This window comes from Ambystoma mexicanum, chromosome 14, assembly GCF_040938575.1.
Source record: "Ambystoma mexicanum isolate Mex_15411 chromosome 14, UKY_AmexF1_1, whole genome shotgun sequence".
Classification (NCBI taxonomy): Eukaryota; Metazoa; Chordata; class Amphibia; order Caudata; family Ambystomatidae; genus Ambystoma; species Ambystoma mexicanum.
The window spans coordinates 330,067,530-330,084,850 of record NC_090940.1 but is presented as its reverse complement, the minus strand read 5'-3'; the positions used below and the strand labels follow the sequence as shown (position 1 = coordinate 330,084,850).

The 17,321-nt window shown below is 46.3% G+C and overlaps 1 protein-coding gene across 1 annotated transcript in view; it reads left to right on the top strand.

Annotated features, from left to right (window-relative positions):
- NID2 (nidogen 2) overlaps positions 1–17,321 on the top strand; it is a 370,310-nt gene that overhangs the window by 327,913 nt on the left and 25,076 nt on the right. The window contains exon 21 of the mRNA XM_069637470.1: positions 5,281–5,404. Coding sequence (XP_069493571.1) covers positions 5,281–5,404 — 124 coding nt within the window. The remainder of the gene's footprint in view (positions 1–5,280; positions 5,405–17,321) is intronic.

Below are 17,321 nucleotides of genomic sequence, written 5' to 3'. Positions count from 1 at the left end.
GGGATCCCCGGCAGGATCCCCATTGCTCGCCGGAGCTGACACCTGTAACGTAGCACAGCCAGAGCTGCAGCCTGGGCTTGCAGACGAACAACCCACATGGGAGGCGTCCGCTCCCAGGGAAACACCAATGTTCTGCTGGCATGGGGGCTAATTTGTGGCCTGCCCCTGCAATTGTGTCCCAGCCCACCAAAATATCTGCCCAGACGGCCCATTCCCACCCACGCCACCATCCAGCCCAAGTGTCATCCAACCCCAGTCTCACCCACCCCACCGACAGTGGGCTCTAACCATAGAATAAAAAAACAGTATTCGCATAACGTTGCAGCTGCTCGCGTAGAGAAAGCTGTAAACAAAACAAAAATGTGTTACCTATGGTCACCCCAGCAAAAACAAATCTAAACTCATACTTTCCAAGCATTCCCCCCCTTGCAAGCCATCCCTGGTGGTCTACTGAACCTCACCCTGCCCCCCCCCCAAGTGAAAACACATTTGCCCCTTTCTACAGGCAGATATCTGCCCCCAGGGAAGGCTGCATGAGGTGCCCCGCCCACACTCTATTTGGGGGTGGTGGGAAAAGCCCACCCCAAAACGTCAGACAGGCCCCCCATTGGATGGGGCAGTAGGGTTTGGACACCCTGGGGGCAGATTAGCACACCAATGTGCCCATCTGCGACAAGGGAAGTTTGGTAAACAAAGAAACAAATTTAAAATGGCAGGCTGCACTTTAGGGGGGGCTGAGGGGCACCCTAAACCGTTGACATTTTTTGAAATGTAATGGGGGGGGGGGAGGGGGTGTACCTCTCCACTCCCACCCCAAATGGAGGGGCAGGCATCTCATGTAGCCCTCCCTGGGAGCAGATAACGGGGGAGCTGTCATGACCTCCTCCCTGGGGTCAAGTGCCCCTTCCTAGGAGCAGATATCTGCCGCCAGGGAGGGCTGCATGGCATGGCCCCACTCCATTGTGGGTTGGGGGGCACCACCCCTTCCCATTACAAAATTCCCCAGCAGTTTGGGATGCCCCCTAGCCCCCCTAAAATACGGTCTACCATTTTCACTTGTTTCCTTTGTTTACCCAACTCCCCTTGGCACAGATGGCCACAATAGTGTGCCATTTTGCCGCAGGGTGCCCAAAACCTACTGCCCCACCCAATGGGTACACCAATGTGCCCATCTGCGCCAAGGCAAGTTTCGTAAACAAAGAAACAAATTGGAAACGGCAGGCTGCACCTTAGGGGGGGTTGAGAGGCAACCTAAACTGCCAGAACATTTTGAAATGTAATGGGGGGGTGCACCTCTACACCCCAAATGGAGGGGCAGGGCATCTCAATCAGCCCTCTCTGGGGAAGGATAAGAAGGGGGTATCTCATAAAGCCCTCTTTGGGGTCAGATGCCCCTTCCTAGGAGCAGATAACTGCCCCCAGGGAGGGGTGCATACCATGGCCCCCAGTCCCCCAGTCCATTTTGGGTCGGGGACACCCCCTTTCCAGAAAAACAATTCCCTGGTGGTCTAGTGGGGGGGCAGTCCCCCAACACCATCCATGTTGTTCCATTACTCCCCCCCCCCCCAAAGGCCCTAGAGGCAGATGGGCACCCATTTGCCCCAAGGGGGCCCTAAACTCCAAGCCCCATCCTTTTGGGGGGCCTGTCCACACTTTTCTGGTGGCTCTCCCCCCCCCTCCAATTTGATGGGGGGCCACCTTATGTACTCCTGCCTGGGGACACAAATCTGCCCCCAGGGAGGGCTACAAGGGGTGCCCCCCGCTTTCCACTTGGGGTGGGAGGGAGAGAGCCACCACCCTTTCATATAAGACCTGGTGGCTAGTGGGCCCCCATCCACGTTTGGTCCCCTTTTTGAAAAAATATTTTTTTTCATTTGTCCCCTTCCCTGGGGGCAGATGATCACTCATATGCCCCCAGGGAATGGGAGCCACGGATCGAGCGCTCTGCGAATCTCCCCTTTCCAAGGACACCACCCTTTCATGTGGCTAACCAATTCCCTGGTGTCTAGTGAACGAGATACCTCGTTCTTGGCACTTAAGGGGTTAAAAAGCAGCAACTATATAGTACCATTAATCCAAGTTCAGATTCAATTAAAAAAGAGTATAAAGCAGGTGAGTAATTCTTTCATATGTTATACATTTTCCAGCACACTGAGTGGCGTCATTTGAGGTCAGTAATAACACTTATTTTTGTATCACCTTCGCACTATTGAGTTATAAGCGAGGGAAAGGTTATAGTTGGATCAGAACACACTGGTATTCTACAAAAACTGTTATATTTGCCCAGCGGGATGCAAGCAGTCGGTTATCCCAGCAATATTAGTGTTCATTAGTTAACCTGTAAGGGAACACGCACTGCCAAAGCCAATGGGTTCAGAACAGGTCCTTTAAGGAGCCAGGACAGCCAAAGTCAATGGGCCAGTTTAAAGTTATGATGCTCTCTTCTTAGAAAATGTTCTTAAATAGTCAGTACGTCAAATAGAAAATCACAGCAACTCAAGAGGAGCCACCTTGAAGCACAAGCTGAATGGCCAGTGCAAGTGAGTTGAGGCTAACTCAGAAGATGGTAAAATAGCACTCCCCAATGTAGGAGGCACCACAAATGGCAAAAGGTTGATGTGGCCCAAGACCCACAGTACCTGTGCACTGAAGAATGTGTTCCAGCTGGATGAATTCTGGTTGCAGTGCAGCCGAACCTTGTTACTGTTCCTTGGTCGTGGTGACGAAAGGGAGGGCATCTGGTGGGCTCCTGTGGCAGCACTCAAGAGAGGGGCTCTGCAGCAATGGATTCTCCTTGATTCCGCGCTCTTTGTGGTTTTGGGGCTTTCTTCTCAGTGCCAAAGCAGAACAAACCACTCTGGTTAGAAGTTACTTGATCCATCAATCCTGGACTCTGGTGAGAGGAATCTGGATGAAGATTTCCTGCGTTTAGAGGGTCCTCTGGATGCCCCCGAAGTTTTTGCTGGATTCGCACTTCTGAAGACAATGCACTCGATAATGGTCAGGGGTCCCTGGGTATTGGGATTCTTCAGCACAGCAAGTCAGGGGTTGTGCCAAAATGGAGTTTGTCTCAAGGCTAGTTGGTCCCACTAGCCCAAGGGAGGAAGTCATCCCTTACAGTTCTTCCCTGTCAAAACGAAAACAGTGTATTCAGCTGCAGGGCTTCACCGGGCACTTTGCGGTCCAGGAGGATGCTGCTGGCGTCTCTTCACGTCTTCATCGGATGTTGTCCTTCAGTGGTTGACTATGCCTCTAGTCCCAAAAACCTCTCCTTTTAAGGACGTTCCCATTCATTCACAGCCCTAGGCTGTCAATCACCCAGCAGGGCGGCTGCCCCCTGGACAACCAGCCGGCCGATCAGAACTGGTTTCACTCAGGCACACCTTCACTCAGGCACACCGAGAGACAAAGGACAGGGAATTTTCGGGACGCTCCCTCACTTCTGCCTTTCCAGACACACTGGAGCCCGGGGGGGGGGGGCTTCAGGGCTGAAGCCTGCCAAAGGCAAAATGCACAAAGAACTCAAACCCGATTTGAACAGAGTAAAGGCCCAGAAGAAACTAACTGACCAGTTATATTTTAGTTCATTGTAAAACCACTGTCACCAGCCATTTCGATAGGAAAGGGTAGCATTGGACTGCTACATGAGTTTCTAGACATAGGGGATACTAGGTAACCCCTCCAGCACTCTAGTAAGATAGGGTGTGCTGGGTCTAGGAATTTGAAAAGACTAGTAAAGTCAATTTCACTTTACTTTCTTTGGGAAACAGTAGTTTATCCCAGTGAAGGTATTTAAACCTTGGGAAAGCCTGAAAGGCTTCCTTGTGCCACTGCACTGAGGGTGCAGTGTGACGCACATGAAAAGATGATGCCTATGGAGTTGTCTAAAACTCCATATCCAAAGAACACACGAGTAAAACGCACAGAATTAAAAGTTCAAAGTCCCAAAGTTTAGCAAAAGATCTGGCGGGCTCTAAGATGGGAGGAATTGGCACATTTATGAGAATTCTCCCTAACGGGGGGTACTGCATACAATCGTGCCTAACACTCCCCCTCGCTGTAATTTTATAACCATCATACTTGTTTTAAGATCTTGAAGAAATGGTTCCTCTGATAAAAATGAATCCACCTTAAAGCAGTAAATTATATCGAGGGGCAGATAGCTTTGTATTGGAAAACCATTGTCCCTGGAATTCTTTATGGGTTAGCTGCAATTCCGGGCCATTTGATGAGCTGGGAGGTGAAATAGTGCAGTCTATATTGGGGGTCCCACAGTCTGTGTCTGTGGAGGCTATGCAGTGCAAATTGGGCCTGCAATCATTAAGATCTCTCTGGCTCACGCAGCAGAGTATTATGTATATTAACATTTTGCAAGCTATTGAAAAGCCTGATACTCTTCTCTCTTACTTAGCTGCAGCTAATACATGCTCTTGTAAGAATGTGTTCTCTTGCAATTATGTGAGGATACCTACTCCTTCCTTGTTGATCAAAACCTTTCATTAGATGTGTTATTAACCCTTCCCAACTGGGTCCAAGTTCTAAAGAAAAAGGCCTTGCTCACTATAAAGATGTGGATAGCCCGTCCTCCCTGACACTTTATGTAGAATGCAACAAACCGGGCTATGGCAGAAATGTTCCTTGTACATATGTAAGCAAGTTCTATTCTGCAACAATTGGGAGATTCATCACATATCTGCGCATGAACATCTTACCTACCCTTGAGCATACTGGTACATGGAAACAATTGCCATGGGAGGAAAGTATCTGCCGTCTCTGTAATCAAACTGTGGAGTCTGCACAACACATTCTCACACAATAACCACCCATGACTGCTTTTTATGTAAAAGGATATGCCAGTTTTATTTCCCATGAGCTGAGTAGAGAAGGCGATGAATTCTGGAGTACACTGTTTGGAGTGAAATCAGTTGTGATCACAGCTGCAGCATACTATCTATGGAACTGCGCTTGTACACATATTAATGGTCAATGATTTTAATTTCTCAATCTGGGAACGTTGTGACTGATATTGTAACCGTGGTTTTCATCTTATTTCGTTGTATAGTCTTTCAGTATTTATGATATTGTTTTTATATTGTATTCTTCTACACTGATGTATTGCGTATAAGGTTTGTTTTAACCAATAAACACATGAAAAAATAATCATTATGAAAAAAGAAACGGTACAAATATACAATAATAGAAAATCATAACATACTGTCATGATCATTTTCTAAAGTACAGTTCATCATGTAAATCTCTATTGACATTTTTGTAAATTAGGAACAAAGAAGCTGGAGTGCATGTTGCCGAACGGAACCGGAAGAAGACTTGTACTGAGTAACCTCAACTACCCCTTCAGTGTTGTCTGCTACGCAAATCACATTTACCACACAGACTGGAGACGGTAGGTAGCGCATCTAAATTGGCTCCAAAAACAGCAGACAAGGTTGGTCTGGTTGCAAGAGTTTTTTTTATGGTTATGATTGTTACATTTTCACACCTGGACTGCATTGGCTCTGCCCAAGGACTGAAGTCTGGAAACACTACAAATAATTAGATGTCCTGTTAAAGATCCCTACATTTGGGGGCATTCCAGGTGCTATGACACGCAGTGAACTGTTGCACATTGTCCAGCATGTAATATTATGCCTATATTTCCTACAAAATCGTGTCCAAAGTGTTAAGGAGACTTCAGCAGTTCTCAAAATAATTTATTCTAATGGAACGACAGGGTTCCAACCATAGGGTAGACCAAATCTCTTCATTGTAGCAACGGCAGAGCAGTGGGGATTTAACTCCAGAGACGAAGGCCGGTGGATATGTACAGTTTGTCCTAACTAGACACCCAAATGAACATGCTCAACAATATACACCCTAGCTAGAATTTCCCATATAGCAACTAGTAGTCAAATAAGTACTTTGTGTTCAACACAGTATGTTTAAAAACAATAAGAGGGCCTAGGCAGGCTTGTACTGATCTATAGGGCAATGCATGAACCAAAAAGGTTAGGGTGGGCCCGTTGTTTTGGTCAGTGTGGGCCAGTTTGAGTTACTTCTCTATGCGGCTAGTAGTTGTGGCCATTGTTGAATAAATATTCTTTAAATTGCACAATTTGCATCACATTTTAATAAAAATAACTACTATTAGGTAGGAATTGGTGCAGTCCAACTGCTGAGGACTACACAAGACTTATCTGCTTGGTATAAGGTAACCCACCTTTTAATATAGGCCTCTACTATACATGTTGGTAGTGTCAATGAGCAGCCAGGCTTAACTTAAGAGGGGTAATTTGAGCTGTAGAGCTGTACAATTGAAATCACTAAGTACAAGTAGCCAAGTAACACTGACGCACAGTTATATATAAATATGTATTTATAATATACACAAGGTTTAAATAAGCATTCTTTAAATAGCTGCATCTACTAATAACATTCAGTCAAAGCTAGGATTCATTTTTTAAAAGCCAAACGTTGATAAAGACTTTTCTTATCCTAACACATGTTCCAGCGCACAGAGTGACTTCAGTAAAGTTCAGTATTGCACTTATTTCAGTTACCAATTCAGTTATTGAGTTGTGAAAGGAAGGAAAGGATAGAATATGATTTAGAACATACTTTCAACAGTTTGTAAAACAATTACAATGTCCTAAAGGGAGGCAGGTAAGCTTTTATCACCAGCAATAATAGTGTCAACAATTATTACCTATGAGGGAACAAGTACTACCTAAGCCAGTAGGTTCAGAGGAGTGCCTTTAGGGAGCCAGGACAGCCAAAGTCAATGGACAAAGTCGATAGTGCTGATCCACTTCTTCTTAGATAAGTTAGTAAGCTCAAAATAAATCACAGTAACTCAAGTGAGCTACTTTGTATAGAGCACAAGCTGTTCGGCCAGTGCAGGTGAGTTGAGATCAACTCCTAAAAGTACTTCGCAAGTTAGGAAGCACAGTTGATGGCTAACAGATGCAAACCCCACGCCCCACAGTACATGTGATTCAAAGAAAAATGTTCCATCTGGATTCCTCCTTGCTACAGCTTGGCAGACCTTTGTTCCTGGACATTGGTTGTGGTGATGAAAGGGAGGACGTCTTGCTGGCACCTGCAGCAGTACTCTGGAGAGGGACTCCCCAGCAATAGATTTCCTTTGCTTCAGCTGCACTTCAGTGTTTTTGCACCTTTTCCTCTGCGTCAATGAAGAACGAAAACTCTGGTTGGCAGAAGCTTCCTCCCTAGGTCCTGGACTCTGGTGAGGGGACTCTGGATCAAGAATTCCTGCTTTTACAGGCTCCTACAGATGCCCAAGAAGATTAGGCCGGATTCGGACTTCAAGATGATGCACTCGTCAATGGTCACAGGACTCCGGCCATTGGGCTTCTGCAGCTCTGGTGAGGCACAGCAAGTCGGGGTTTGCGCCAAATAGAAGCTTGTCTTGAGGCTAGTTTGTCCCACCAGCCTAAGAGAGGAATTCCTCCTGTACAGGTTTTCCCAGTCAATATGAAAACAGGGTCAGCACAGTTGCAGGTCTTCACCGGGCACTTCGCGGTCCAGGAGAGTGCTGCTGGCATCTCGTCACATCTTCTTCTGGTGTTCCTCTCCAGTGGTCGACTCTGCCTCTAGTCCCAATAATCTCGTTTTATGCGATTTCCCATTAATTCACATCCTAGGCTGTCAAACACGTAGCAGGGTGGCTATCTTTTCAGGACATCTAACTGGCCAATCAGGACTTGTTTCACTCAGGCACACCTAGAGACAAAGGACAGGGAAGTTTCTGGACCCTCCCTCACTTCCTGCCTTTCCAGACACACTGGGGCCCGGGCAGGCTTCAGGGCTGAAGCCCGCCAAAGGCAAAACATACAAAGGAATCAAACCAAAACAAAGTAAAAGCCAAGAAAGAACTAACAAACAGAAAATGGTGAAAAAAGAAGACCGGGCCATTTTGGAAAAAATGGTCACCCATGGGTGCTGTACTGCAGCAGAGGGTTCAGCCTGCGGTAGAAATGCACACTGGAAGTAAAAGTAAACCACTGCCACCAGCCATTTAAAGTAAGTTGGTGTAACAAAAAATGTCACATGAGAAATGGGATAAGGAATTACTAAGTAACCCCCCAGCACTCCACATAGGGTGGTGTGTTCTGGTGCCACAAAGAAAAAGGTAAGTGTTAGGACAGTTTTTCTGAAGTTCTACCCAACTTCATCAAAACCATTCAACTGAGACAGTACACGACTCCACTCTTAGTATAAGGTTGTACCACATGAGTTCATTGGTAGCATAGACAGAGCAGCTAAGCTTATCTTAGGGAGAGAGGGCAGTAGAATCAGTACAAATTAAATTATAATTAAAATGGTCCAAAGAGAAACAAACACTATGTATTGTAAAAATTAAATGGTTTATTTAAATACAAGTAGGCCCAGGTAGATCTTGGAGGAAATAAGTACTATCACATTATATATAACCACAATTATAAAAACACAACACTATGCTTGAAGGTACACAGACCAAAGCATATAACCGTATTTGGAACACCTAATGATAGGCAAGAATTGATGTAGTAGCATGATCAAGGAAGGGTTGGAGAGTGCTCCTTCCGTACAGCTAGTGAGAGTCACTGGCTATGTGCGGGGCCTCAGGAAGAGGATGGCACTGATGACAGAAGCTTCAGAAAACCTGAAAGCAGGCCAGGCTCTGGTCAAGCATTGGCATGACCAGAAGGCCAACATGGTGGAGTTTACTGAGACCAGCTTGTTTTTGTTATGGTACCTTCAAGGAAGAGGGCCTTGCAGGACAAATGGAGTGGACCCTTCAAGGTTGTGGGTAAACTTGTAGAGGTCAATTATTTAGTGGACTTGGGCAATCCCAAGGAGGCACCTAGGGTCTCTCACACTGTCTGAAGGCTTATGTTTCCAGACCAGAACTAGGAGCATTGATTCTAGCCTCTGATCAAGAGGTGGAGGAGAGTGAGCCTCTCCCGGTTCTCCACAGGGGACAACCCTCAGATGAGGCCATTGTAGGAGTAAAACTCTCTTCAGATTTGACTCTGCAACAGGAGGAGTGCAAGGCTCTGTTGAATATCAGTTTTCCTCCTTGTCAAAAAGACACCAGGCTTGACCCCTTGGGGCAGCATGATATTTTCACTGGTGACTGTCTCCCTGTCAAAAGCTGGGGTTACATATAAGATCCCACATAAAGGAAGAGGTCAAGAAGATGATTGATCTTGGGGTTATTGAGCCATCTACAGGTCCATGGGCTAGTCCGGTTGTACTAGTGCCAAAAGCAGGAACCAAAGAGTTGATTCTGTGTGGACTATAGAGCTCTTAATGCAGTCACCATGACTGATGCCCATCGGTGTTAGGGAGAATTCTCTTGAAAGGCTTATTTCCCAAACCTAGTGAGTCCCCCAGCAGCTTTGCTGGATTTTTGGGGTTTGTTTTTTTCTCCTGCTAAGAGTGAGACTCTTTTACTCCCACTCTTATGCATGATTCGAGGTATGTCTTTGACTTATGTGCTTATGGGCTATGGGGTTTCTTTTTACTCCATAGGGTATCATCTGTCTTTCTGTATGTGTGGTACACAGCACCCTCGGTGCAGTACCACAGGGGTGTCACAGTGACCCCCAAACATAGACTCCATACCCTGGGACTGACTACTGACTCCCAGGGCATGTAAAGTCACCATTGGCTTTACTAGTCCAAACTTGTGAACAGAACCAGTACAAACCATCATATTGTGGAAGTACTTGTAAAGGGTAATTCTATTGCCCCTGGGTCTGTTTTCGAGGAGGCACTGTCCTGTCCCCCCTTGTCGAGTTTCTGGCTGGTGGCAGTGGTTACCACATGAAATATTCCACCAGAATATTATCTATGGGTTTTTCCCATTCATTTTAAACGCACCACTTTTTGGTGCAATGTTAAATAATAATTAATAATTTGGCACTTATATAGCGCTACGAACCCTCAGGTATCTGAGCGCTGCTTATTATTACCCACGGTATGTGGTGCTCATTTATCGACCTCGGAAGGATGAAAGGCTGAGTTTGGCCCCGCCGGGATTCGAACCTGCGTTTGCAGGCTCTGCACAGATGTCAAAGCGAGCGCTCTACTTAAAGATACCGCTGGTTTGTTTATTTAATATTAAATCACCGGTTGGGTCTTTTTGCCAGAACTCGATTCTAAAATGGCGTTTGTGTCCGTCTCTGTAACTCTGATCAACGTCGAGCCCTTTGTGCCACTATTTTGGCGGGCTTCTCCACAGAAGCCCTCCAAGTGGTGCCACTCTGTCTGGGTTCCACAGGAAGGGTGGAGGGGGGAATTGGCACCCTGGACTGCGTTGCCTTAGCAACCCAAATCACACTCTACTCTGATTGGCCCAGTGGTGAGCCGCCTGGCTCACCACTTAGCATGTGTGATTGACAGCTAGGCTGATTAATGGGGGTTTTTCTGCATAAAAGCAGGGCCTTTGAGACTGGAACTTCAGAAGTCGCCACAGGACCTAAGAATCCGACGAGGAAGATGCTGAGCCACCTGCAACCCGACAACACCACCGGTGAAGCCCTGCTGCAACGAACTCGCCACTTTTCCGACGACAGGGAAGATCTGCTGCTGGAGAGTCTTCTCCCCTTGGAGCTGGTGGGACCAACCAGTTCGCCCTCTTTTGCTCCCAGAAGTGTTACTTGGTCGAATCGCCCGTGCCAAGCACCCCGGCGGCCGGATAGCCAAGCTCACCACTTTTGACCACAAATAAAAGGACTGCACCTTTTTCGAGACCTCCGCGGCTGGTTTCATCCCTGGGCAGTGCAACGACGCGAGACTTCCTCCACGATGAGATGCTCTCTTCCCCTGGCTGGAACAATGAACTGCAACCACTGCCAGGAACAACTGCCCCCGCTGGAGCTTCCTTCCCATTTAAGGTGGTGTGTCCTGCCTGGCCTCCCTTTCTACAGAGTGCTCAAGGTGTCCCCTAAATCCTTGACTTCTGTACTGGGTTGGCCCCAGACCTGCGAAACTTTGTTTCTTGAACTATTCCAACTCCTTTTTGACACTCTGCAAAGACTCTTAGTGCACTTTAAACCATGTGATCCTGGGCACATTTTCGCTTGCTCCACTTAAAGTGGGCCTGGCCTATGAACTTTGGCTCTACAGTATAACCTGCCTTCCTTCCCTTTGCTCTGCTTCCTAAAAAGTGTTGGGAACCGTTTTATTTTATGCTCTGCCTTTTCTTCCCCTTTTTAACCTAAACTATTGGAGTGCCATCTAGGTTAAGCACTCACTTCTGTCTTAACATATAGTGTGCTTTAACCCTGACTTGTCTGGTCTGATGGTTATTAAGGAAGGTGTGTATACTTTACCTGATTGTGTTTTAACTTGCTTTTACTTATGAGTGCTGGTATATTACTTCAAGTGTGTTTTTAAATAAATAACTATATACTTTTTATACAAAGCTCTGGTCAGTGTTTGTTTGCTCTACTGTGTTTTGGCCCTATTGTGTATACTCTACATACTGCCCTACTCTTCTTTAGAGAAGTCTGAATGCTCAGCCACAGCTACCAGGTAAAGCTGGGTGGTGCAGACTACTACCAATTGGGTTTACTGCTGCTCCGGTAGTCTTAATCTTAACCAGGACAGATGAGCTGGTGGACAAACCTCCTGGTTCAGCCAAGTTCCTCAGTACATTTGACCTGACCTCAGGATATTGGCAAATGGCTCTGACAGACCATGCCAAGAGGAAAACTGCATTTTCCCCCCAGGAGGCATCTACCAGTTAAAGGTTGTGTTTCAGACAAGAAAAAAGCACCTGCTAAATTTCAGAGTGTTAGGTAAAGATGTGGGGTAGTACCCTTTGGGAGCAGTACAACAACCTTAACCTCCTGGCAATAGGACCCAACCTTTGGTATAAGTCTGAACTACACAGGTTGGTAGTGTGGCTGAGCAGCCAGGTCTATCTCAAGAGGGGTCAATGTGAGCTGTAGGGTGTTTATACTAGGGCTGTACCGAACTTCGGCTTCGAGTAAGTATTCGGCCGAATTTCGGCTGAAAATCAGCGCTTCGGCTGAAGGTTCCTGGAATACTTGCTCGAAGCCGAAGTTAAAAATCTTTTTTTTTTTTTTTTTTTTTTGTAAGTCCTCTTTCTATGATTGCCAATCGTCTCTCAATGTGAGAGACGATAGCCAATCCTAGAAAGTAGGACAGTGGGAAAAGCAGCAGCAGCCAGTAAGCTGAGAGCTTACTGGCTGCTGCAAGCAGCACAAGAAAAATACCCTGCGCCGAGACTAGAAGAAGACGACCAGAAGAAAGACGGACATCGAGGCGGCATCAGGTAAGTCTTTTGTTCGTATATTTATAAAAATGTATACGTGTGTTGTGAGTCCAGCTCTTCTGATAAAGCGTGCTCTCCGTGTCTGTGTGCCATTCTATGTGCTGTGGTGCCCTGCGGGAGGGGGGAGGGGGGCAAGGGGGGGTACGGCATACTTTTTACTCATACCTTGTGTCTGCAGGGGGAGAGGGGGGGTTGAAACCGTGTATTTCTTGTGTGGATGTGAGGACCTATTCAAGTCTTTGCAGAGGTATGAGGCCTGCTTTATGGGTTGCAGCCGGCAAATGCCTGTGAGTTGAGTGGTATTTGTTTACCCCTTTCACCCCAATCCCAGGACCCAAATACCCTGCCACGTGCAGTGGCTCTTCTCCTAGAGTTCTCTCACACCACCCTAGCGCTTCAAACACTGGATCCATGCTTGCCTGCAAAGTTTCCTCCCCATGCCAACTAGCCGGCTAATGGGGAAATAATGCCTTCATTTACTGCATAGTACTCAAAGCATTTTATTTTAAAATATGTGTATTTAGGCTATCTCGCGATCCTTAAAGGAAATTCTGGATTACTTCTCAGAGTGGGCCTGTACATGCACCCCCCCCCCCTCCCACACCCCCCAATAACATGGTGAAAGAAGAATGCACTGGCACAGTTTGAACTGCGTTTACTTGCAATACAATGGCATGGCTTGCATTTGGGAAAACGGCTTTCGACCTGCATTAGCGTTCTAGAATATGTAGTCACTGCCCACAAGAGTACATTGCAGAACTCTGCCCCGCCACGCTACCAATGTCACTGCCAAGTTGTAGTCCTATTTTAAAGTTTGAGGCTTATCCTGTTTCTTTGATTTAGCAAACAAATAGCAGCATAGAAGCATGTCTAGCTCTGGGAAGTGATGTGTGTCAGGGATGCTTGGAGCCTTCAACTAAAGCTCCAAAGGTTGGCACGGTGCTAGGCAAAGGGCAGAGATGAGCTGGCATGCACACAAAGCAAAAGGCTGGCATTATAAAAGCAAAGGCTAAGCGTACCCTCACCCAGGGCACGTCTTCCTTTAAAACCATCACAGTAAAACCGTCCTAGTGGGCATGAGGCAATACGAGAAATACAGGCTGTGAAGGGCATCGCTTGCAAAGGGGGTACATGAGGGGCCGGGCAGAGCGAGTGGCAGAGGAAGAGGGGTAGAGATAGAGAGAGATGGGGAGGGGGGATGGAGTAAAGCACAGATAGGCAGAGAGTGAGAGACAGCGGGAGAGCGAGAGACAGAGAGAGAAGCAGAGGGAGGAGAGAGAGGGGAAGTGAGGTACAGATAGAGAGAAACAGAGAGAGAGCTACAGGGAGAGAGAGGGAAACAAAGGGAGGAGTGAGAGAAGAAGAAACAGACAGGGAAACAGCGTGAAAGATTAAAATAGTGCGAGAGAGAGAGGGAGACAGAGGTATGGATAGAGAGAGAGAGGCACCTAGAGGGCGAGAGAGACAGGCAGAGAGGAAGACAGAGTGTAAGGAAGAGAGAGAGAAAAAAAGAGGTTGAAGATAGAAGGATAAGCAGGAGAGAGATAGTGGGGCAGAGCAAGCCACTTGGAGTCCGATCCTAGCAGGATCCTTGCAATGCTTTTATTTTTTATTTTTATGGTGCCCCCCCCACCCCCTCCGTTGTCCCGCAATGTTCTCCCATGTCCCCCCCACCCCCTCCATTGTCCCGTGATGTTCTCCCATGTCCCCCCCACCCCCTCCGTTGCGGCGCATCGCAGTATTGGCCAAATTTTCCCATAGGAAAAGGGTTAGGCTTGCTGAAAATGTGTAATATGGGGCCAATTTAAAAATTATTTCTAGGGCCTCTTTTGGTTGTGCAAATGCTCAAATGGGGTTGAAAAAGGGCAGCTGAATGTGTGCATCCATGATGCGCGCATTCACATGCTCTTTACTGTCTTGCGAAGCAGTATTTCTCATGTGCTGGACAATGTATTTAAAAAAACAACTATTCGGCTCACTATTCGGCTTCGGCCGAATAGTTTTGCTAACTATTCGGTATTCGGCCGAATAGTAATTTCACTATTCGGTACACCCCTAGTTTATACAAAGATTCAGTGACAAGTTTCCAAATAAACACTCCATGTTTCTTGATAAAACAATTATTAATTTATTTACCAGTCATTTGAATAAGCCTTCTTTAGAAGGGGGCAATATAATAACAACACACATACCTTCAAAATACACACTCTTAGTTTCTAAATCAGCAAACACTCATTGGGGATGGCACACCCTCTGGTGACTTCAATAGCTAGGACACTGTGAACATTAATATATTACTGTTGGCATTTAGAATAGTATTGAGATGAGTGTCAATGAAAAGGTTATTAGAACAAACAAGAGATCACATATTGTTAAGCAGGCAAATACTTTTGGACCCCCCCAATGCAGAGCAAGTTAACCCCTTCCTGGAAGGTTAGGTGCAACACAATGTCATAGGAGAGAAATGTCATTCAGTGACAGGCTAAGCCAAAGTCAATGGGCACAAGTCTATGTGAGCTGGCGCACTTCTTGCAGGTAAGTAAGAAAAGTATTTGCACAATGTTTTAGAAGTCTTTGAAGAAAAAGAAGAATCAATGTAGGGCCACAAGCTGTTAGACTTGTGAGTAGTAGAAGATGCAAGCACCTATATAACAAGAGGTAAGTTCTGTTAGACTGTACAGTACCTTTAGTTAGAAGAAAAATTCAGCAGATGACTTCTGTTCCTGTGCACCTCTGCAGATCCTGGTGTTCTGGGCCTCAGTCGTGGGGACAAGAGGGAGGACTTCTGGGGAGCCCTGCAGTGCAATGGGACGGTCACCAACAGCAATTGGCAATCATCGAGCAAGTGGCACTTCAGTGTTTTAGCTCCTCGCGTCTACTGCAAATAGCACCACCATGGTTTCTGGCTGTCGAGATGGGCTTTCCTTGCATCTGGGGTCCAGCACTCTTTTGAGGTGGCTCAGGCTCAGTCAGTCCTGCTTCCTGGGAGTCCGGAGTATCTTCCTGGAGCTCTTGGCCAGCTGAAAAGCAACACACACAATCTGGTGTGGCTCTTAGGTTCTGTTAGGGAGAATTCTCATAAATGTGCTAATTCTCCTCACCCTAGAGACCCTCAGCAACTTTGTTGGATTTTGAGGACTTGATTTTTTTACCTGGAAAGAGTGTGAGCCTTTTTCCCCACTCATGTGTTTTTCACTTGTGTTCCTTGATTATGGAGTTTTAGATGACCCCATATGCATCTTTTCATGTGTGTTGCACAGCACCCTCAGTGCAGTGACACAGGGATGTCTTTCAGACTTCCCAAAGGTTTAAAATACCTTCTCTGGAGAAAAAAAACTATTGTTTCCCAGAGAATGTAAAGTGAAATTGACTTTACTAGTCTTTCCAAATTCCTAGACCCAGCACACACCATTTTACAATGGAGTGTTTGAGGGGTTACATAGTATCCCCTGTGTCTAAATACTCATGTACCAGTCACATGCTACCCTTGCCTATTGAAAAGGCTGGTGGCAGTGGTTTTACAGCAAACTACCATGCTTTTTCCAGACCGTGAACACTGGTTGCTACAAATCAAGGGAGCCATATTTTTCAAGGAAAGTTCCTTCTAGTGTTTGTCTCTGTGCGGCAAACCAGGTTTGGTCCCTTTGTTCGTATGCCTTTTGACGGGCTTCAGGACTGAAGACCGCCTCTGGCGTCTAAGTATCTGGGGTGGGCAGGAAGTGAGGGAGGTGCCCGAAACTCCCTGTGCTTTGTCTCTTAGGAGACCCAAATGCACTCTGGCATGATTGGCTGGCTGACTGTCCGGCAAGGACAGCCATCCTGCTGGGTGAGTGACAGCAAGGCTGGAATGAAAGGGAAAAAACTGTTTAAAAGGCAAGTCTCTTGGACTGGAAAGCAGTCGACCACTGGAACGAAAGAACCGAAGAAGAGCTGGAAGAGGACGGCTGCTGCAATTTCTGGAACTTTGGTTTGCCCGGTGAAGCCATGATGCAGGTCCGAATTGCCAAGTTCATCTCAACAGAGAAGCCACTTCAAGGACGACTTCTTCCTTTGAGTTGGTGTGACCAATCAACTCGTAAGCCACCTGGATACCATTCTCAAGGCTGGTTAGGATTAACCAGGGGAGAGGGATACCAGCTTGTGTGCTTGAATCTACAGCTACTGGAACTGAAGTGACTCCATCTTGTTTGCTTTTTTGACGATCCCGTGCAGTGCAGGAGTTCCCCAACGTCCTCCCTCTTGTCCCCACGACTGAGGCTCAGGAACAGCGAGATCTGCACGACCTGCCAGGAACCAATGTCTTCAGCTGCATTTTGTTCTTCATATTAATGTACTGTGCCAACCGAATTGAGAGAACGCCACTCTTGCAGTGAAAGTTCGTGAAACTTTCCCAACTTACAGGCCTAATCAGCTTGTAACCCGACATATGATTCTTTTTTGCCTAAACTACTTCTGAAAACTTTTTGCAAAGACTTTACCGTTTGATAACAGAACTGCTCTTTCCTATCCAGAACACTAGCCCATTGACTTTGGCCTGGCCTATTGACTTGAATTTAACTCTTCTGGTGAACTTAAACTATTTGCACTGTCTAACAAGTATATGTGATCTATTCTACTTACCTTGTTCCTTTTGTTCTAAGTAACTGAACTGCCATTTTGCTCCTATTTCAGGGGAGCTCAAACTGTCTCAAAATCTTGTATTGTGTAGTGTATTGGAATATAAGTTGTCTTCTGCTAGTGAAATGTTTTCTAAATGTTTCTGTAATAAATTAATAAGTGTATTACCAGGAAACCTTGAGTGTGTGTAAGTGTTTACTTGAACCACTGTGATTGAAAGTCCTCTGTGTAATTACTTGTACTGCTCGCATTCACTCTTGCGATAAGCCCGACTGCTCAGATCGCTACCAAAAACTGTATAGTACAGACTTATACCAAAGGTTGGTTTGGCTAACAACTGTAGTCCTAATTGTGTGTAGTGGTCCCAGAGGATACTGCAAGCAATTTTGCCTAACAG